Genomic DNA, 22,305 nt, shown 5'->3' with positions numbered 1-22,305 from the left:
GGTCAACTCCCCTCTGCCTTCTAATCCACCCTATATTCATCCAAGACATACCATTCACAGGAAGTCTCAGGAATATTCTTCGGCAACTTGAGGAAACTCTTCACGAGAATATTAAGCCATCATCTATGGATATCTTTGGTTTAAAGGCACAGCTGCTTTCTATCTCCAAATTCTGATGGCAAGATTGGCCCAAGACATCTCATTCAAACTCACCATTCCATAACCAGCCTATTGAGGATAATGAACTTGTTTTTATCACACAAAATTGGAGAGGTATTGTGGATTTGAAGAATGCTAGAGATCCAAGATCAATAGTATCAGCCACAAAAATCATTAACAATATAAAGTATTTTTTTTTAAATGTGCTGGGAAAAGGGGGACAGCTGGCTGTCCCTGGGACAATTAGGGGACATCACAGGCATCCACAACCATCTTGGGGATGGGGAGATGTCCCTGGCAATTGGGAACACCATCCCCTTTTTTAGACGTTTCCTGCTGAAACCCCCTTTTTGGGGAAAGTCATGGGGACGTTCCCTGGCTGTCCCCATGTCCCCAAAATGTCTGCAGGACGGGAACAGGGGATTTAGGTCTAGGGATGCGTCCCTGGGTAACCTTGCAAATCAGACATCTCTGATAAAGGTATTAGAGATTTTAACTTTTCCTTGCCCTTGTACTTCTACAACTGAGTTCCCTTCTAGATAAACTATTTCATTTCAAAACTTGATATAGGCTTAATGTTTCCTCCATGATAGCCTAGAGGCTTCTAGCCATGAATTCAGCCTTTATCTAATTCTCCAAACGTCGTAATTATTCCCATTGAGCATGTGAGATTGATTGGTAGTAAAATTATTGTAGGAATTCATCAAAATATACATCAAATTCAATTTTTTTAAAACTAAATTGAAAGAACTTTAATTACCATATGAAAAATAACATTTGTTAGTTCTTATTTTTCAAAATAAATCTAAAGCAAGATATAGAAATTTGTATAAAACTAAGTTACCAAGTGTTTCAAAAACTGACCCCATCACAGTATCAAATAGAATATTCAATATAGGTTCAGGAGTGGGACAAGACAGGGTACAGTGAACAAGGTACATCTAGAGTGAGCAGGTCCATGCCCTATCCAAACCCCATACTATCCTGCTCCCAAATCCATCTTGTCTAGTGAAGCATGGTGGGAATTTTCCAAGGAACCCAGTTAGTTTAATATAGGGTACCAATGACAGGTTGTGCCGTGGCAATATGATGATGACAAAAGTCTATAGGTTATCAATGCTTTTCATTGAGTAATGTATGACACAGTGTGACACTATGAGATATTTAAGAAAGGATCTGCTAGAACAGGTATTCAAAAGAGCACCTGTTACATGTATAATCCTTAAAAAAAAGAATGGAAAACACTTAACAGACCCACAAATTTACAAGGCTTTAATCAATCTATTACAATTATCAAAATGGTTATTTGACTTCCAGAAAAAAAAGGTGCCATAGATATTCACAATCATCATTCCAGAACTTTTCTCAAACTATTATTCTCTTATTAGCCATAATGCCACTGAAAGTAAAGGCTGACTAGATCATACCTTGTAACTTTCAGCTGCCACATAGACAGGTTTATTCATGCTATGAGCTACCAATGCAGTTTGATATGTTCCCATCATATTTATGATACCTCCACTCTCAACCACACCATCTGCCCCAAAGAGTACCAAATCCACTTTCTCCATGGTATATGCCACAGCTGAATCAATGATAAGTTTAACAGGAACACCCACTGCAACAAGTTCCTTTGTCATCTCTATGCCTGTGTTGTCTGGTCTTCCTTCTGCAGATTAAACCTAAAACGTCTGAATGTTTTCCTCCCACACATGAATAATGAATAAACTTCTTAAACAAACCATACACCAAAACTAACCAGTGCAAAAAACACTAAAGTGCTTCCCATTAGATGATGCCATCTTCAACAATGCCAAGACTACTCTGGAGAAACCATGAACCAAAATTCTGCTACCATCAACTATAAAATCCTGACCAAGCATTGCAATGGTTTTGCGAGCCTGCAAATATGCTACAGATAAGTATTCAATTTGCTGCAATAATACTTTGAGAAGCTTTACTCTCTCTTTCAGAGATATGTATTATGACTTTCTAATACTGAGGTGTGATATAAACAAAAACTACCTCTGCTACTCTAAATCCTAACATGAAATCTTAATCAAAATATGCATGTACAAAACTACATTTAGAAACAGAAAGCACAGATTTGCACCTTGAGGGATATTTCTCCAAACCTTTCTCCACGTTCTATAAGGCGAGACTTGGCAGTATGAAAATCTTCATACTCCAAAGCAGATGTCCGAGTAACATATCGCATAAAAAGGTCACAGCCAGCAGATAATGAAATAGAAGTCTCATCCCACAACTGGTGACGCACAGCAAACAAAATGTAAGATGAAATCTACAATTAATATATAATTACCCATTTTCTTGTTTCTCTTTATAGATGGTTTGCAAACCCCCAATTATAGAAACAAACTTCCTTAATTTACATTTTATGCATGGTAAGATTTATTCCTTGAAAGAATAGAATACAAGTCTATGAGTTTTCCTCTGCTATCTGAAAAAGAAGAATATTGAATCTTTAGAAAGATATGGCTATCCAAAGAGCAACTAATGAATCTATGATAACAAGAAGTTAATTTGTAAAATAATTAATGATATATAGTAAAGACAGCTATAGCATAAGAAAGAAATACAGTTAATTACTTCCATTCAAATAGGTTGTTTAGATCATAGTTTTAAAACTCGTGGACTCGCCACGGACTCGCGAGTCCATGGGAGCCACGAGTCGACTCGCCAAGGACTCGCGAGGCGAGTCCTGGCGAGTCCATCTGAAAGACTCGCGAGTCTTTTGCAAGGACTCGCGCGAGTCTTTTGCATGGACTCGCGAGTCTTTCAGATGGACTCGTGCGACCCAGAAAAAATGTCATGCAAGCTTTAAAATTGAGTTTAACATGTGAAAAAATTTGGTCTCTTCGTCAGGATTCATATATGGAATATAACATTTAAGTATAACTTAAACTTTAAGTTATATTCCATATATACTGTCAGGATGTTTGAGAGTGGTTTCGGACCTCCAGGAGTTATAATGCAAAATCTAGTTTTTGGAGGATTCTTCAATTTTCCAAACTTAGTCAGATTTCACGATCAGGAAGACATTCCAGACTTAGCCAAATTTTAGGGCATTTGAAGATCAGGATGACATTCCAGACTTTAAGTTATATTCCATATATACTGTCAGGATGTTTGACAGTGGTTTCGGACCTCTAGGAGTTATAATGCAAACTCTAGTTTTTGGAGGATTCTTCAATTTTCCATACTTAGTCAAATTTCAGGATCCTTCGGCGATGCCCCTTGACCCCAACTTGGGGGCGTTGCCCCCAAACCCCCGTCGAAAAATATAGGGGGAAATTGCACCGATGGAAGTAGGGAAAATTTAACCTCCGAGTCTGATTAGGCTCCATATAAAAGCATAATTAGCATTGAAGAAATCTTGGTATTATACATTTTAGAGTTGAAAGTTTGAAACTATGAGTATGTGACATGTGTAATGTTTCAATTATGGCTCTTATGTTCTCTAAATGCATTAATTTCTTTATGTTTTTTTGTAAAACTACGGTTTTTTTTTTGCCGAGTCCTTGCCGAGTCTTTCACGAGTCTTTCACGAGTCCGAGTCCGAGTCCAAATTTTTGGTTTGCCGAGTCCGTGGCGAGTCCGAGTTTTTCAACTATGGTTTAGATCAACACTAGTTGATTTTTGCAATACCTAATTTCTTTTAAAATTAGAATATTCTCATATTCACTGGAATAGGATGATAAAAATATGATCATGTAAAACAAAAACATGATAAAAAGATTTTTTTAAATTGCAGATACATATCATAGGTCAGCATCCCCCAGAGTGTTGAAAGACATGTTGTTTCTATGTACCATTAATCACAAATTAGGATGGACTGATGTAGAAGCATCCGGTCTCACAGATAATCCCACATCACCAAAAACATTTCAGGTTTCTTTTTCTAGTTTTGTTTTCTGTTTTGGTGCTTTTGTTGCTTTACAGCTTTGTCATCTAGTGAGATGCTACATAAAGGTTTCAATATCTCAAAGGGGCATTAGTCTTGTGCTACTGCAGAATGTTTATGGTTTGTTTCTAATCATTTTCATGATGCTAAAGGATGGTTTCACTTGATTTGTTTCTTAAATATCTACAGGTGGGTTGTGTATTATTCTACTACAGGATAATGTATTATCCTAACTACAGAAAGAGTGTGATTTTAGCTTCAAGAGGTCTACATTTTTAACCTTTGCACTTGGTGGAGACAGGAATTAGACAAAAGACTATTTTAGCTATTCAAAGTTAAGCCACATATGGTATTAATTAGATTAGTGATTATTGTTGTCATTGCCATATAAATGAATTCAGGTTATATTTATAATAATTCATACACCATAATACCCATTCTGCTCTTGGAGGAAATGACTATTGATTTAATCCTTTTCATCTTTATTGCTAAATCAATCAAAATCGACATGGACAGCTTTCTGCAGTCTTCACTAACAGGTGGCAGCTAATTTGGAGATCATGCCTACTTTTTTGGGCATTTCTTTGTTGAGCTGCATGGTTTCTTGGCTGAGAGTGTGAGAGTGTGAGGCTTTTCTTTTGCTGTTCAAGGTTTCCTTTGACAACATGGATTCTTTCTGCTTTTCTTTGGCCATAATTTTTGCTGCTATTTCAATGTCTGACCTTATTTTTTGGGCCTTGTGACAAAGGATCCAACTTCTCCATGAGATCGATATTTTCTTTCGTACGTAGACAGGGATTATTCCTGTGGCATCGGTTACTTTTGGATGCATGGCGTGGTTTTGTGGCAGCAATTAGAAGTTTTCATTTGATCAATTAACTCTTTGATCTAGTGACTAAATGATTAAAATTAAAATTAAATAACTAAAATTATATTTTAATTATTTAATAAGGTCATTAAATCCTAAGTTTTAAATGACCACTTTTATGTCAATGGACCACTTTATTATTTCGCAAGTTTAAAATTAAAAGGAGAGGAATATGAAGGGAGGGGGAAGCTGAAAGGGTGAATTTGAAGAATTTCTCAAAAGGATTATAAAAGAGCAGGAGAGGCTCATTGAATATATTTTGAGTTTATTAAATGCCTTGGGAAGGCTTTTGTAAGGTTACTTGACCAAAGAGGGAAACCTCTAGTGGTTTTGTCATAGCCTTACAAACTTGGAATACTCAACAAGTTAACTTGTTGAAAAAGGTAGAGTCTTCCACACATTTGGAAGACTTTCCCCATTTTTAGGGAAATGACTTCCCTAAATTTAGGGATGTCACAAGATTAAGGGATAAAACATGATTAGGAAGGGATTAGAAGACTTCTGGAAGGGGATTTAGAAGAATAATGGAAAATGTAGGATTTTGCAAGTGGGTGAGGGAAAATAGGAATTTTTGGTAAATAAAATGATTTATTTTAGCCAAAAGGGATGCAACTTGCATTTGTAGGATTTTGCAAGTGGGGTTACTATGGGAATTTTTAATTAAATGTGAATCTAATCAAAAGGGGAAAAGGGATTTTAATTAAATAAATAGAATTTATTCAATTAAATGGCTAAGGGTACTTAATTGAACCTTAGTTTAATTAATAGGCTAGGCTAGAAGAATAGGGTTGAATCAAATGTTTAATTTGATTAATGGGATAATTAGAGGAATAGGGATATTAATTAAACCTTAATTTAATTAATTGGAGGAATTAGAAATGAAAAAAATTAACTTAATTGATTGTGCAACTTTTAAGTGTCTACAATGTCAACTATGCTTATAATGATGATTTGATGGATTTTAGTAGGTAAATTGATGAATTGATAGTTAATGTTGTGACATGATGTTTTACCATTGTCAATGAATTATGAAATGTCAGAACATGACAAGATTTTGGATCTAACTGATTTAATTGGCCATGTGTGTGCAGGAGATCGTCGTCCTCCGCCTAGGGAGGGAAAGTATCATCAGGTCAGGAAGTAAAGGAAAAGAAGAACTCTATGCCGTCGGAAACCCTAAGCTGAGCCAAGTAAACTTTTGAGTGACCTTGTCAAACCTTGTTGATTGTCATGTCAGGTAACCCTAGATGGCCCGTGCAGATATTTTAGGGTTCATAACCCTAGGTTTTGTTTGCGTTTTGAGGTAACTCGTCATTATTATTTTGAGGAAATTTTAATTAATTATTATTTTAAATCTCACAGAGGCTCATGTTTAATCATGTAAATATATCTAGGTTGCATGGGTATGGGGATACTAAATTCTATTTAATAGAAGACTTTTGGAAGGGGATTTAGAAGAATAATGGAAAATGTAGGATTTTGGAAGTGAGTGAGGGAAAATAGGAATTTTTGGTAAATAAAATGATTTATTTTAGCCAAAAGGGATGCAACTTGCATTTGTAGGATTTTGCAAGTGGGGTTACTATGGGAATTTTTAATTAAATGTGAATCTAATCAAAAGGGGAAAAGGGATTTTAATTAAATAAATAGAATTTATTATTTTTTTGGTTTAGCATGGGTATGGGGATTTCAAAATAGGAGACAGGTACTTGGAGACGCGAATTTTTTTTTAAATATAATTTAATAAATTATAGAAAATCTGAAAAAAGACATTGAACTTTCAAAACAAGATTAACATTAACTATGAAGTTTAGGATCAAAATGTCATACAATCATTGTGTCATAGTTTGAAACTGATTACATATTGTCATATTGAAAATAGCTTGATAACAGCAAGTTGACATGCAAACCAAAAACTGAAAGCAAAAATCAGAAATTTTATATCTATAATCTACTCTTCTTCGCCATGATAATCCATATCAAGGTCCTCAACTATTAGGCTCTCCAAATAGTCATCACTCTCGAATTCAGGTTGGTAAATCAGCTAGTCCATCTGCTTCAACCACTTCATCCACAATGGCTGCAACTTCTCCATCAGGTGAAATTTGATCCCATTTTACCGAAGGACCCTCATTGTATCCAGGATCTACACGAGAGAGAAAACAAAGTGAGCTATGAATGTACACCAGGTTCTCTGATTTCTTTGATTATAATCGGTTCCTCGATAGTGAATGAATGAACCCATAAGTGCTCCAATTTCTCTCACAAGATGAAGAGTTGGCTAGTTTTGAGAGCAATCGTATTGCAAATGATTGCAATTTAGGGGCTTCACTTCCATGGTTCCACCACCACTCTATAGGGTCTTTCTTTACTTTCATATCATATATAGCTTCAACGGAACCAAAATCATCTCACCCACATGAAAACTTATTCCATTGAGTCCTCACAACCGAAGCATCCTCACCATGGTCATAAATCTTTTTAACTGCTGCCCAAAATCCGTTCATTCCCTCTCTATCTTGATGTGGAGCCCTTTTTTTGATCACTTATGTACCATACCATTTAGGATTAAGGGCATAGGCAGCATAATGAAGAGGCGTGTTAAGTTTGTTCCACCTTCCATGTAACTTTTCCTCTATCGAAGGATATAGAGAAATATCTTTTGCATCGGTTATCTTTTTTACTCTTTCACACATGGAATATATTGCTTCATAAACCTCTCCCAAGCATGCCTTGTCTAAATCTGCAAATCTGATCTCACAAATGGGCTTAATAAAGTCCACAACAAACTTAACATCAGCCCAAAAATGTTCATCAAGGACCATAGCTCTCACCTCAACTACAATATTTGATGTAGATTGCTTCCAAGCTGCCCATGCATCACTAACCACTGTGGAACACAAAGCTCCTTTCACTTCACAAAGGCGGTCAAGAAGAATGAAGTAAGAAGAAAAACATGTATCAATAGGTTTGAGAAGTTCCACCTTGGCAAATTTACGATAAATGGCTTGTGTGTGGTGATGGTTACATAAGAACATTTGTATCTTTCTACCCTTCTCTATGAGATTTGAAATCCATTGGAACTTGCCAATATCTTTGAGAGCATTGAATGCACACAACATGGTGTCCAAAATATTTGCCTGTACCTCTTTTGCACCAACATGCCTGCTGCTTTACAAACAGGGGCAGCATCGATAACAACTTGGACTACATGTGATGCCCCACCTCCTCAATGCTGTCACATAGTTGGTTATGAAGAAATTCTGCATTTTTTCTTGCCCAGAACAATCTATTGCCTTCAAAAAATAAGGGCCTTTGCTACATGTTACCATGATATTAAGTAGAGGATGATTCCTAGCATCTGTCCACCCATCCATCACAATACTACATCCTTCTTGAGCCCGCACTCTTTTCAATGGTGCAGTTTGTTCCTCTAATCGACTTTTTTCTTTATCAACAAGAGTAGTGCGAAGCTTCTCATACCCAGGTGGTTTATAGCCTGTTGGTGCATTAGTGATAGCATGAACCATCTCTTCATAGAATGGAGAGCGAGCCACATTGAATGATATTCCATTTGCATAAAAGAATTGTCCAATGGCTGCATCAACTATTTCTCAACCTTGCACATCAAACAATCTTCCAATGGGGTTTGAGCTGCCAATGTGTGGTCTTTTGAGAGTCAGTTCAGTTGCTACACCTCTAGAAATCACATCCACCTCTAACTCTATATTATAACTGTAGTTGCAGTAGTTGCCCCTGTTGTTGAAGCATGAGAGTTTCGCATAGCAACTTTCCCATCAGCCCTTTCTTGTTCTCTCACAGCATCATATCTTTCACACTCATTTGTACAACCTTCAACACCATTACATGGCAAGTGGAAATGAGCCTTCACCCTCGTGTAGGTACCTTTTCCCAAATCACAAAGTTTGCATTTGATAGTGGCTATTCCACCTGATCCTTTCGGCCCCAGAACACGGTCAACATACATCCATAGTGGGTACAACCCTTGTCTTCCTCCACCTAACATTTAAAAAAAAAATACAGTCACTGCAATGCTTAAATTCTCATTGTTTTTTTTTTTTGATTTTGTTAGAATATTTAATTATATTTTAGTCACCTATATTTAGTTCCTTGTTTAATGGTCATTTAGCTTTTTAGTTAATTAGCTTTTAAGCTTTATTTAGCATTTAGCTTTTTAGTTAATTAGCTTTTAAGCTTTATTTAGCATTTAGCTTTTTAGTTAATTAGCTTTTAAGCTTTTTTTAGCATTTAGTTTTTTCTTTTTAGTTAATTAGCTTTTAAGCTTTATTTAGCTTTCACGCTTAATTTAGCGTTTAGCTCTTTAATCTTTTACTTTAACGTTATGTTCTAATTATAGATCATCGTCTTGTAACCTCTATATAAACATGTGTATATCATTCAAAGTAATTATCCGATTATTGAATCATTTATTCAATTTATTTTTTATGGTATCAAAGCAAGTCGATGGGATTCTTTAAAGTTTGGCGAATTTTTTAATAAAAATTCATGGCCTTCTTTCTGGACTATTTTCCAGATTTTTTTAATTGTTTTTTAATAAAAAAACGATTTTGCTTTTTTTAAGGGTTTTTGAGGGTTTCGAGGGTTTCTGGTTTGTGGGTGAATTTCTTTCTGTTGGACAGCAGTTCATGTTTTTTTTTAGAGTTTTGGAGATTTTCGGCCCTACAACCTAGAGGTTCTTTTTGCAGATTGAAAATTTTCCTAGGGCTTTTACAATTTTCAACTAGGGTTTTGACCTTCAGTTCAAGTCAAAATTTTATTCTGGTAGCAAATTCTTGGTGGGTTTTACAAGACCTCAACTGGGTCATCGTCAAATTTTTTTGGGTGCATCGTTTTTTGTGCCTCGATTTTTGATCCGTCGGATCTGCATTTTGATTTCAGATTCTTGGTGGGTTTTTCGAGAGCTTTTCTGGATCGGTCTCAAATTTTTCTAGGTGCCTCATTTTCCATGCATCGAATTTTATGCTAGCGAATTTGCTTTGGAATTTAAATACAGTCAGTGATTTCTGCTAATTCTGTGGACGTCGAGAATTTTGGTGTCTTCTAGGCGCCGTTTATGTTGTACATACGACCTAGGGTTTCTGCCCCTTATTTTTTACATTTTTTTTGGAAAAAAAATCGTCAATATTTTTCTGGTTTTTTTACAAAAAAAATCGGAAGTATTTTTTTATTTTCTGCAAATTCTTCTCTAGGGTTTCAGTTTTTTCAGCAGCTGCTTCTATTCTGATTTTTGAATCAGATTCTTCTGTCTCATGCTTTCACTAGGTTGACCTCGTTCAACCTCCATTTTCATGATGGCATCTTTGACCAAGAACACAGTCAAAAGTTCAACAACTGCCACAACACTTGGAAACAGTGCCTGTTCACGATATTTGTGTTTGCCCTCTCAGGTAAATAACTTAAAGCATAAAGTACATAATGTAGAATAATAATGCCATAGATATTAGTTGAAAACAATGAAAAGTTGAAAACATTAAAAGTTGAAAACATTAAATAAATTATAAAACAAACATTCAAAAAATCCAAGCGATTACAGACATTCAAATCAAATAAAATGGAAAAATCCAAAATGTAATCCGAGAAAAAAACCTTTGTTCTGTGTACTGGCTGTGGCTATGAAGCGCAACTCGTCTGCAAATCGTTCACGCAGCAATGTAAATGCCTTTGTGCATGGTGCAAACATGTTCGCGCGGCTGTAAATCAACTTTGCGTGATGTAAATGTGTTTGCACGGCTGCAAATCCGTTTGGTCAATGTAAATGACCTCCGACCTTTTCACTGCCGTGACATTGCGTTTTTCAAGCTTTTAAAGTTTTTTCAACAGTTTTTAGGTTTTTTTTTTTTTTTCCGATCGAGATTCGTCAAGAGACATGCTGCCAACTCCCGCCCACATCTCCTGCAAGTGGAAACGCATCCACTCCCGTCTCCCACACGGGATACACGAACCAGTATCCAGTTCGGATCTCCAGAGGTCTAGGGTACGTTTCCCTGCAACCTAGAAATATATTCATATATGTAAATATATGAATATGTTTTACAAACTTTTGAAAAGGTTAAGTAACCTTATAAATTAAAGGAATGGGAGAAGCCTTATGATTTAAAAAATAAATAAATAAATAAAAATAAAAGAAAAGGTAAAAACCTTATTAGTTGTTTAAAAAGTATATAAATAAGGGACCCTTCTTTTGTCGCTAAAGGTATTAGTGACTTTAAAAAAAATGAAGGGACTTAATAACAATGTATTGTCAAACATTGCATTATATTTTTTATCAAATTAAAGGAAGTTGCCTTAGTGGAAAACGTAAGGTATATTAATCAATAATATTGCCTAGCCTTGATATATATTTGGAGGCATTAATGAAATTTAATATATTCATAAATCGATATGAATTAAAGATTTTTGCTTATCAGGCGTTTTAACGAGAGTTGAAAAGCTTCTCCAAGAAGCTTGAAAGGAGAAAAACGTGGTTATATGGAGCATGATTTTGGCATGAGTCCTAGTGGATTTGGAATTCCACCTGGTATTAGGGTGTATATAGAAGGAAAAACGTGTTTCCAAATACATAAGCAAATTTGGGGAAAGAGGATGGCATTCTTATCTTTTTCATCCGCGAAAATAAGGGTTTTAAGCTCTGCAAATTTCATTTTCGGTTTGGCGTCTGAGAGCTGAAGGTTTGCTATAGGGAACAGCGTTGGGAATTTAATCTGGCTTATACCCTGCGAATTTATTATTTCTTCTTCCTCTTCTTATTTAAGTTAAAAAAAAAAATAGATAGAGCGAAAGCACAAAATGCAGAATGTTCTTTATTATGTCTTCAATTTCTGGATTATTCTCAATCTGCGGTTTGAATGTTTGAAAGTGTTTGAGTGTGGGTGAGGGTTAACCCTTATGCAAATTTAAAATGAAATTCGTACTACTATAGTATTCTGTATTTAACCAGTTTTGCTTACTATTTTTGGAATTTAGGAAGGTTATGAGTGAATAAACTGATTCTCATACCTGCATGCTTATGTAATATATATATATATAAAATAAGTATAGCTCGGTGAATGCTATTATTATGTTACCTCTATTGTGGAAATATTGTTGTATAACATACTGAACAGGGGGTTTGCATACCCAAGATTGCATTATGAGAATTTAACTTCATAAATGAATAATCTCAAATTCGATTAAACTGAAATAAAAATCTGAATAACAAAACCTGTCTCCTTCATAAAAATTTGTGGGCAATCTGAAGTTATCCAAGTTCCTTAATAGAACTTCTGGTTCTGCTTTTATATCTATGCCTGGTTGTAAAATATACTCTTACTATTAAAAACCCTTAGACTGTAGCAGCAGTCTTCTTGAAATTCGGGTAAATTTATTCAGAAACCCTTGAATAAGAGCAGTTTGTTACGTATGCTATAAGTAAATTTAGCCTAAATCCGAAGTATCTAGTAATACTTAACATATATGTGAAGATATGGATACTCTTGTATACTTGTATATGTACATTGACATATACCTGTAAGTGTATATCTGTATGGTTTATAACTGGTAACACTTAACGTGTATGTGAAGGTATTTGTGCGTGTATACTTATAGATGTACATTAGCATATACGGTAAGCATATATCAGAATGGTTTATAACTAGTAATCAGCAAAGTAATCTAGTTAAAGATTTTTAACCATGCCTCTCGGTAGAGAAAGGATGCTCTTCCTTAGACTTGAAATAAGAAGATTTCTTATCTCTTGAATGAGCATTTTCAGATTTGTCTAAGTCTGATATAACATCAAAACAGCATCAACAGACAACCTATCTAATTGAGATTCTCATCTCAGGAGTATGAAATAAACTAATACCCTAGCCTAGGAAGGTAGTGGGTAGAAGGGCTCCGTTGTACTTCAATGCAGATAGAATCACCATTGAGAGATTACTCTCAAGATGCCTGGACAGCAGAGTCATGTTAGGCATGGTTTAAATCTCATACTTATGAGTTAGATGTACAGCTGGTGGCTCTTACGCCCCCTATTTTCCCATGCTAGAGATTTAGTTGAACCATCACAAATCATTGCAATCTTTAATGAGAAGAAATAAACAGTAACTTTAAGAGTACTAGAGCTGATAACAAATGAAAATTTAAACATAATATGGTTGTAGTTCCTATATGAGTTCAGTCAAACCCATTTGACCTTAAATCCATGCCGAGAAGGGTGTGATCATTGATAGTGCGTTAATTCATGCTTGCAGTGTTAAGCCTTGGCCATGGTGGTGTTGCGTAATGCATGCATCCGTCTGACCATTAGTACCAGATACACCTCTAGTCAAGACCATCATACTAGTAGGGAGTTACCCTTAGTGTATGACCAACTAATGCATGTAGGTCCTAACACCAAGTCTCAGATGACATTGAGTTCCACTTCTCGTTACCTCCCTACAAAGGGTTGGGCCAATCCAGTTGGATATGGCACGGGGGACTAGATTGTCCATGGTTGGGCGGAAAAGTGCCTTGATCATACTTTCCCTTCTCACTGGTATTTTGGTAAAGTTATGAAGTTCAGAATGTTAGCATCAGATGAAAGTACTTTCTAAACCCTCTCTCTTTCAATTAATGCAATGTTATTTATTTTCCTATCTTATGATGACGTTTGGTTTAGATCATTGCAATTACTTTCAATAAATGTTCTCAAAAAAAAAAAAAAAAAAATCTCTTCCTTTTCATGTTAAGTTGTAATGATCATGTTAACGGCTATATTTGTTAATGCTTATATTTGTTTGAGCAAGTTATACCTTTGAAAAAAAAAAATGCTTCATTTAAATTCTTGCATGTTACAAGTGGAGTCACCCAGATTTCACAACTGGAATTCAACATTCTAAGTTTGGAAATTTTATGGAGCCTCTTTCAAAGATAAATTTGCAAAACAGGAGATATAATGAAGTTGTAGTGTTTATTGACAAATTTCACATTGATATCTTGAGATATAATCTTATTCTATTGGAAATGATTTATTGTGGAACAATTATATTTTAGAGATTATATGCTGATATTATTTGTTTAATATCTTCCACTTGATATTTATGACTTCTTGGAGAATTTAGCCGTTACATAATATTCTTGGTCTTGTGGGGAATTGAGCTTGACTTTATGATAGGTCGATTGAAAAGATTAATCAAAGCCTTGGTTAAAGCATCCATTGGTATAAGCTCTCATTATTTTGGTGAACTGCTTCTGATATAGGCACGAGACATCTGCTATTGGCATGAAGAACAAGCCTTGATCACTCATGGGAAGAAGAAGACAAAACATTAGAGTTTCCCATAACTATTGGAGATTTAAAAATTATTTATGGTTAATTTCTGGCACCATCTTTAAAAAAAATCATGAAGAATGCAAGGAGTTGATAATCCTAGGAAATTAATTCCTGGCCATTTAGATTATGGAAACCGCTAAAGCAAATTGAATGAATATTTGAGTCAAATCCATCGTTTGACTAAGGTGTGATGATTTGGTATGATGTGAGACTACTCTATATCTGCATGAGTGCCCTTCTACATAAGCATGAGCTTCCGAGATTGGGGCGTGGCTCTTCCTGCACCATTCCACCACTGCAAGGAGTAATTTTGGGTATAAAGAGGTCAACTTGGGAGCTGGTTCCTACTGTGCACGTATGTGTTGATTCATATTCTTTTGGGAGGAGAATCCTTCTTTCCTTCTAGTGTGAATGTTGCTTGGAAATTCTTCGTTCTATCTTTGTCGCTAAAGAGACCATGTGAGTTGGAGGAGACAGAAATCGCTATTGAGCATCGACCTTACAGATTTCCAAGTGCAAGTCTTTCTTGAATCCATAAGGCATCAAAACATTGGTGTGATTTCAGTCTTGGTGTCATTCCTCGCATATCGTGTGATTCTTCATGAGATTGGTCTACCATTGGCATGATATCCTGACACATTGTGCAGTGGTGAATTCTTATCTCTTCAGGCACAGTAGTTGGATTCTAGATTGGAGTATTTTCTTCGGGACATTAATAGCTATCTGTTAGACATGGAAATCAGATAGAGTTAATGTTGGTCACTGGTTGGGAACTCCCATAGTCTTGGCCCCTCAGACATACCTGGGAATTTGAACTAAATACAGAGGCTGAGAGACATCATTAAGGTACTCATTTCAGGTCTGAACAAAAGCAAGATTGTGTACATATTCCAGATATCTCGTGTTGCTGCTGTTCAAATATGTGGAACTGTTGCTGTTAATACCATTCTCTGTTTCATATACATGGAACATATCTGTTGTTTCTGAATGTTATACAGCTGCGTTTAAGCAATTGGAAGATCAAGGGTTGTTCAATGTAATGTCTCCTTTTGGGATGTTCCTAGATATTGCCCTAAAATCACAAGTTTGATTAAAATAAGAAAAATAGCACATTTAAAATATAACTTACCAACTAACAATTTTCTTTCAAATCATAAAGTTTGGTATTAAGCCTACAATAATATTAGTCAATATTCAAAAAGACATTCATAAGAGCAATTAAAATAAGAAAAATAGCACATTTAAAATATAACTTACCAACTAACAATTTTCTTTCAAATCATAAAGTTTGGTATTAAGCCTACAATAATATTAGTCAATATTCAAAAAGACATTCATAAGAGCAATTATTTCCGTAAGGGTTAGAGGTCCAACAACATATAGTGCATATATATTAATAATTATCTTAATCTGTTTAATAAAGGTTCTATAATAAATAATGTGATGGCTATTTGAATTTTAGAAAACAAAAAGCATATATAATTTCCCTTCCCATAATCAACCATAATAGGGGAGCGTTCGCCACAACTAAGCCCCAGAGCATGATATATCACCCCTTGGCCCCAAGTGACTGGAACTCTTCTCCATCCAACATGGGGTGGGCTACTTGGAAGGGGAACCCATATCTGCTCTCCCTATTGAGGTTCCTCTCTAATCCTTACATGATCGCTTGTAGGAGACTAAATTGATTAAATCAATAATTATAAGAGTCCAGATAGATTAACCACTTCCAGTATAACTATAACAAAATACACAAGAGATTATATAACAAATAACATCATCACATTGCATACCACAAACTGATTAGAACACAAAGATTTCTGTATTTTGAATGCTGCTTTATACCAAAAACTGATCTCCTTCAATGCCTGCACATAAACTTAATAATTTTAGGCTGCTTAGATAGAGACAGACCTTTTTTTGGCTCGATCTCTGATTTCAGATTAGATGCTATTTTCTATTCACTTTACTGATCTTTCTGCCTTATATTGGTTTATTTCCTTATTTAAATCTGAATGCTTATTTTTATTCCTCTTAGCAAATTATCCTTGTCCTAGGTTTCCTAGATCATAACCTCCCTTTATATCTTCAACAATGGAGGGAAAGGTTAGATCTTTCCCTAAAATTCATGACCCTTGCAAGAGACGCATCTCTTCCCATCTAAGCGCTGCACTAATGATGACTAGATAGCCCTTTTAACTATCGTAAATCCCTTAAAATGGTCTGCCCATCCCTTTTTATAAACTGTTAATAATTGAATTCTTTTATTTTTTGCATATGGGTCGGCTATAATCATACCCTCTTGGTCGGCCCTCTTTTTCAGTTTCTGATAATTAATTTTTTCTATATTTGGTTGCCCAAAACTTAGAACTATTATTTTTATCAAAGTTACCGGGTTCGGCACCCACAGCCCGGATGCAGGTCTGGATTCGAGATGGGTCCACATCTGGGTTTACTGCAGGTTGGCATCGGCAAATATTAGGATATATTTTCGCACAAAACATTTCTGTTAGGGTTTTTTTACAGGTTTTTTAAGCTAGGGCACGCATTTCTTCTGCCATTGATTCACGTAGCTTGTCCAATTGCCTGCTAACGGCTAGAGCTTTTCATTTGTGGCATGTGACAGAAGTTGAAGGAACAAGCCACACATTTCTGCAGCGTATGACAGGAGTAGGAACGAGAAGACATGAGCCACACATTCTTTGGCCCAAATTTCATTAGCAGAATTTCTTCAACCACAAGATCAGTTCTTTAGCGCAGATTTCTTCAGCGAATTTTTTGCATTTTTTTTGGAGGGGAAAACCATGAGCCACGCATTCTTTGGCATGAATTTATTTATCAGAATTTCTTCAACCATGGGATCAGTTCTTTAGCACAGATTTCTTCAGAGAATTTTTTGCATATTTACTTCGGTTCTTGTTTACCAGGTAGACGGTTGGATAATAATGGATAGCCCACAATAAACTAAGTATTATGTTCATGATTTTTCAGCTATACAAGGGCAGAATGCAGGGCAGAAATTGGGTTACCATTTCTATCCATTTTTTGCGTATTTACTTCGGTTCTTGTTCTTGTATTTTTTGCATATTTAAATTTAATTTTATTTATTTTCTAAATTAACATTTAATAGATTTAAATGTAATGTTCTTTGTTTTTTTAAATCTGAACCCGAACCCGAACCGGTAACTTAGATTATTATATTTCAATGCCTAGGTTTTACTTACTAATGCTGTGATTTTGTTTTGCAATGTGCTCAGTAATTAATGCTGCAATCTGTTTTGTAATGCAATGTTCTCGGTGAGGGCATGACATTCAATGAATAATTTAATGTCTTCATCAAGTATTCAGAATTGACTGTTTGCTGCTTTAAAGTTGGAAAAAGTGAAAAAAATTTGGGCGAGCTTCCTTTGCAATCTTACAATCATTCAACTCTTTGGCACTGTGGCTTTGTTGGGAACATTCTTCTATCTTTCCCTAGCCAATACTTATTTCTCAACATAGCAATTGATCTTCAGTTGATAGGAGGCTTTGTTCCATATTCATCTCTTTGGCAGTATGGCTTTGTTGGGAACACTCCATAGTTTGTGCTGACCATTCATTAACCACAAATATTCCTTATGGCAAGATTTGATTATCCTTCCTGGGGGACAATAGTTATCATCCAAAAGGTTGTGCAGTTGTTCTCTTCCTGAGTTTGCAGGAGGATCTGTAATGTGCTATTCGCTGAGAATATAAATAGTACTTTATTTTCTAAAGAGGGGTTCAAGGAGAAAAAAGGGACTGATTAGAAAGACGGGATATAATAATTATTCCCTGATGTGAGGGAATTGGTTGGAGAGAGCAGGGAATGCATCTTTGTTTGTTTGAGAGGGAAAGGGAAACTCTAGCACAAGAAGATAAACAAATTGAAGAAAGGGATTGTAACTGTCTATAACAAAGTGCTAAAATGAGTTGTTAACCCCATAGTTCAAGGGGGTATCATAATGAGAACATGGCTATTTGTGATCCCTTGTTATAAGTGAGTGAGAAAAGCAGACTACAAGAAGTGTTGGAGCATTATGTTTTAAACTCAAAAACTATAATGAGCAACAGGAAGCAATAAACTTTTGTGTTTTTGCATTTGAATTCCTGCATTTTGGATGTGTTTATTTGAGAGTTCAAGGCTACAAGCTTAGTTACAGTGTTTGCCGAATTTAAAGCATGAAATTCAAGTTTCGGCAAACTTCAAACAGGAAAAGTTGGATATATTTTTTATAAAAATATATTTTCAAAAAACATTTCTTAGGGTTTTCAGAGAGTGTATTCCAGATTTTCAATTTATTTTTCATATAAAACACTACAAATTTGCAGTAGAGGAAAACTCGAAAGTGTGAAGAGCTTTGATCAAAATTGCAGTGTTTTTTAATTCATTCTGTATGATTTATAAGAATGCTAAGAGCAGAACACCATTCGCTAAGCTTTAAGTCTTACGTCATACCAAGCATATGACACCCCCCAGATGTCACAAGTTCACAACAATCGCTTCAATCGATCATGCATCTATGGTGTCAAGCATAGGTTTTCTTTATTTATTTATTTCTTAGCTTTTTTTTTCATCTATGAATTTTTTATGAGAGTATTTTAAATTTTTTATAATATATGTCTACAATGTCAAATATTATTTTATTTAATTGCTATTTAAAACTTTAATATTAATCTATTATTTTATTTGTTTTATTTTTTAAAATCTTTTTTCATCTATTAAAGTTAATAATGTATTATAGATTTTTAATAATATATGTTTATTAACATTAGAAATGTCAAGTATTATTTTAGTTATATTAAAAATAGCTATCGAAAAATTAACACTCACTATAATTAAATTTTATTTTATTTTATCTTATTTTTATACTTGTTATTTTTTATATTAACATTTAAGAAATTAAATTGCCATATTTTAAAAAATATTCAATTTAGATTTTAAACTATTTATATATTAAATTTTACATACTTAAATTAAATTTAACAAATATACTAAAAATCAAATATTTAAATTAAAGTTATCATATAATTAAATAATTTTGTTTACTATAATATTATTTTATTTTACCTATTAAAAAAAAATTATTTTTTTTTTAAATTTAACACATTTGTACAGGGCAAATTTAATGTCGAATATTTTTCCCAATTTTTTACCCTTGCCAAACATCATCCGAATTTTATTTTGCCGAACTCGAACTCAAATCCGAACCTTGTGACTTAGGCTTCAAGGACTGACAATGTCACAACCCTCTCATTATGCTAAAATAAATAAATAAATAGTAGCTAATGTTTTGTTTATTCTCGGGAAAAAAAAATGTTCAAATTTTTAAATAGTAGATAACATTTTGTTTAGTCTCAGGAAAAAATTATGTTCAAATATTTATTTACTTTTCTCACCTAAAAATCCTTAAGTCAAGCCATAAACACTCAAGTTAAGGCAGTGAAGTGAGATTGTATAGCAAATTGGCATCAAGAATTTCACAGAAGTCTGCACAATCATACTAATTCTTTTACTAATGCGTTACTCAGCCTTATCCATCCTTTCAGGGGGATAGATTATGGAGTATCTGTTAAAGGAGAAAGTTATATCAACAGGAGAGTGGGTGGCTGGAGGGGCCACGATCTTTAGATTGTCTTTGTTGAGACGTGGACCAGCTAGGACTCGAACCTAGGACCTTCCATACGCTGCTGGAGTGCTCTACCACTGAGCTACTGGCCCCTCTTGGACCAGTCCATCGTCGGTCTGGGTGTGGCTTATTTCCAGCACCAACACCCCCCCTTAAGCCACACCTCTCCTGTGCTTGGGGCTCCTAGCCTGGACCTGGCTCTAATACCATGTCCAGACATGGACCAGCTAGGACTCGAACCTAGGACCTTCCATACGCTGCTGGAGTGCTCTACCACTGAGCTACTGGCCCCTCTTGGACTAGTCCATCGTCAGTCTGGGTGTGGCTTATTTCCAACACCAATAGTCTTTCCTCTCAAATTTTCTAATTATCAGGAATGAAAGGACAGCAACATTTTCTATTTGTCCTACTGCAATTTTATTGTCTTGTTTGATTAAAGGAAGAAGATTGACTGGTATCTTGGAATAGGTTGTGTGTGGTAACTGACTGGTATTTTCCTTCTTATATACTGTATGATACCCAACTGATCAGTGATCCTAGGTATGTGCAGCAAAGCCAAAGTTATGTAACAGATTAAATTTAATGGTGGTTGCTGCACACTGTTGGACATTGAAGAATAATTGGAATGATTGATGTATAGTAGAAATCCCAGAATCTATAAAATTAATAGAGTCATGCCAAGTTTGTGTTTCCATTATGCATAATGATTAACTGAGTAGTGTTTCTAAATATGAGATCTGGTAGAAATGCACCTTCTACACCCTGTCTAAATTCGAACTCGAGTAGATAAAATGTCTTATGGCATGAACATTATTGCAATGGAAATGAGGTTACCACCTCTGGCCATGAGGGGATCAAATTATCTTCAAGTCCCCATTGTCATCACCATCTACCATAGCTTGTTGTTACTGGTATAGATCCATTATTTTGATAAATAAAAGTCATCACTATCAATAGGATGTAGACCTATGACAGGGTTGAATGCTTATGTTCTATATAAACCTATGATAGGGTCGAAAGTTGAACATGCATGAAATAAACTATGCACATTATGATCTGGAATTAGCAACAATTGTGCTTGCTCTTCAAAAGTGGAGGCATTTCTTATTAGAAAGCCCTATGAGTTAAAAATTGATCATCAAGTACTAAAATATATCTTCACACAACCACATTTGAATGCAAGGCAAAGAAGATGGTTGGAGTTTCTAAGTGAGTATGACTTTGAGAGAGAATATATTAAGGACGAGGAAAACAGAGTGACAGACACCTTAAGCAGAAGAAAATCCTTGTTGATCATGTCAACCTTTGAAACTGCTTTCAAGGAAAAGTATTGGAGGAGCAAAAACACAATCCTTCGTATAAGCAAGTCAAAATGGCCTTAGAAATTAATCCAACTGATACGAAGGTTACAAGATACACTTTTGATAAGGATGGGTTGCTTCAATACTACAATAGAATATATATTCCTGATTCTAGGGAGTTTCGAACTATAATTCTGACTAAAGCTCCGAATGCTCCTTATTTAAGGCATCCTAGGATAAACAAACTATGTTCAGGCCTACAAAGTTATATTTTTGGCAAGGAATGAAGAAGGATATAGTACTCTTTGTAGCCAAATATTTAGAATGTCAAAGCATAGAGGCAAAATATGATAACCGGGCTAGAGTGCTACACTCCCATGATATACCACACCACAAATGGCAAGTTATTAATATAGACTATGAGCAAAGATTACCCATTATTAAAATAATATTTTCCCAAGTTAATTATTAATGCTCAATCATGTAATATATTATATTTTTAGATCGTCTTTGATCTTATCCTAAGTTTCTTGTTTGTCATTCCTTGTACATTATTTATTGAGTGTTCTTGCTCATTGTAAATACAATTTCAAGTTTTACCAATTACATTTTGTAATATGGTATCAAAGTGGGAATTTATTTTTTTTTTGGGCGGTTTGTTTCCACTAAAATTTCGAAAGAAATTTTTAAAGATTCTGGAAAAACGTTTTTCTCTAGGCGGATTGTTTTCTAAAATTCGTTGTCTTCAGCGGCAATCTCTTTCTGCGTGATTTTTAAAATCGCGACTTGTTGTTGGCAATTTTCTGCAACACCCCTTCCTTTGCGCTTCTGCAACGCCCCTTCCTCTACTCTTCTACAACACGCGACTCTCAAATTCACGATTTTGTGTGATATTTTCGTCCTCTGCACGCGATGCAAATTGGAGGGTTCTTTATCTATTCTATTTTTAGTTATTGTGACCTGCAAATCACGATTTTCACATCCAAACTCACGCACAACCTGCATTTCTCTCCCAGCGGTGGCTCTTTTCTTCTTTTGTGATGCGCTTTATTTTTAGTGTTTTTTTTTGG

General features: G+C 35.1%; 1 protein-coding gene across 1 annotated transcript in view; it reads right to left on the bottom strand.

Moving 5' to 3' along the window:
- The window catches only part of LOC131044665 (uncharacterized), a 71,131-nt gene that overhangs the window by 20,417 nt on the left and 28,409 nt on the right, over window positions 1–22,305 (bottom strand). The window contains exons 2-4 of the mRNA XM_057978035.2: window positions 2,273–2,425; window positions 1,919–2,060; window positions 1,587–1,828 (exon numbers count right to left, since the gene is read on the bottom strand). Of these exons, the coding sequence (XP_057834018.2) occupies window positions 1,587–1,828; window positions 1,919–2,060; window positions 2,273–2,425 (537 nt within the window). The remainder of the gene's footprint in view (window positions 1–1,586; window positions 1,829–1,918; window positions 2,061–2,272; window positions 2,426–22,305) is intronic.

The sequence above is a fragment of the Cryptomeria japonica genome, chromosome 2, assembly GCF_030272615.1.
Source record: "Cryptomeria japonica chromosome 2, Sugi_1.0, whole genome shotgun sequence".
Taxonomy (NCBI): Eukaryota; Viridiplantae; Streptophyta; class Pinopsida; order Cupressales; family Cupressaceae; genus Cryptomeria; species Cryptomeria japonica.
The sequence above is the reverse complement of the archived record's forward strand: the minus strand, read 5'-3'. Positions and strand labels throughout refer to the sequence as shown.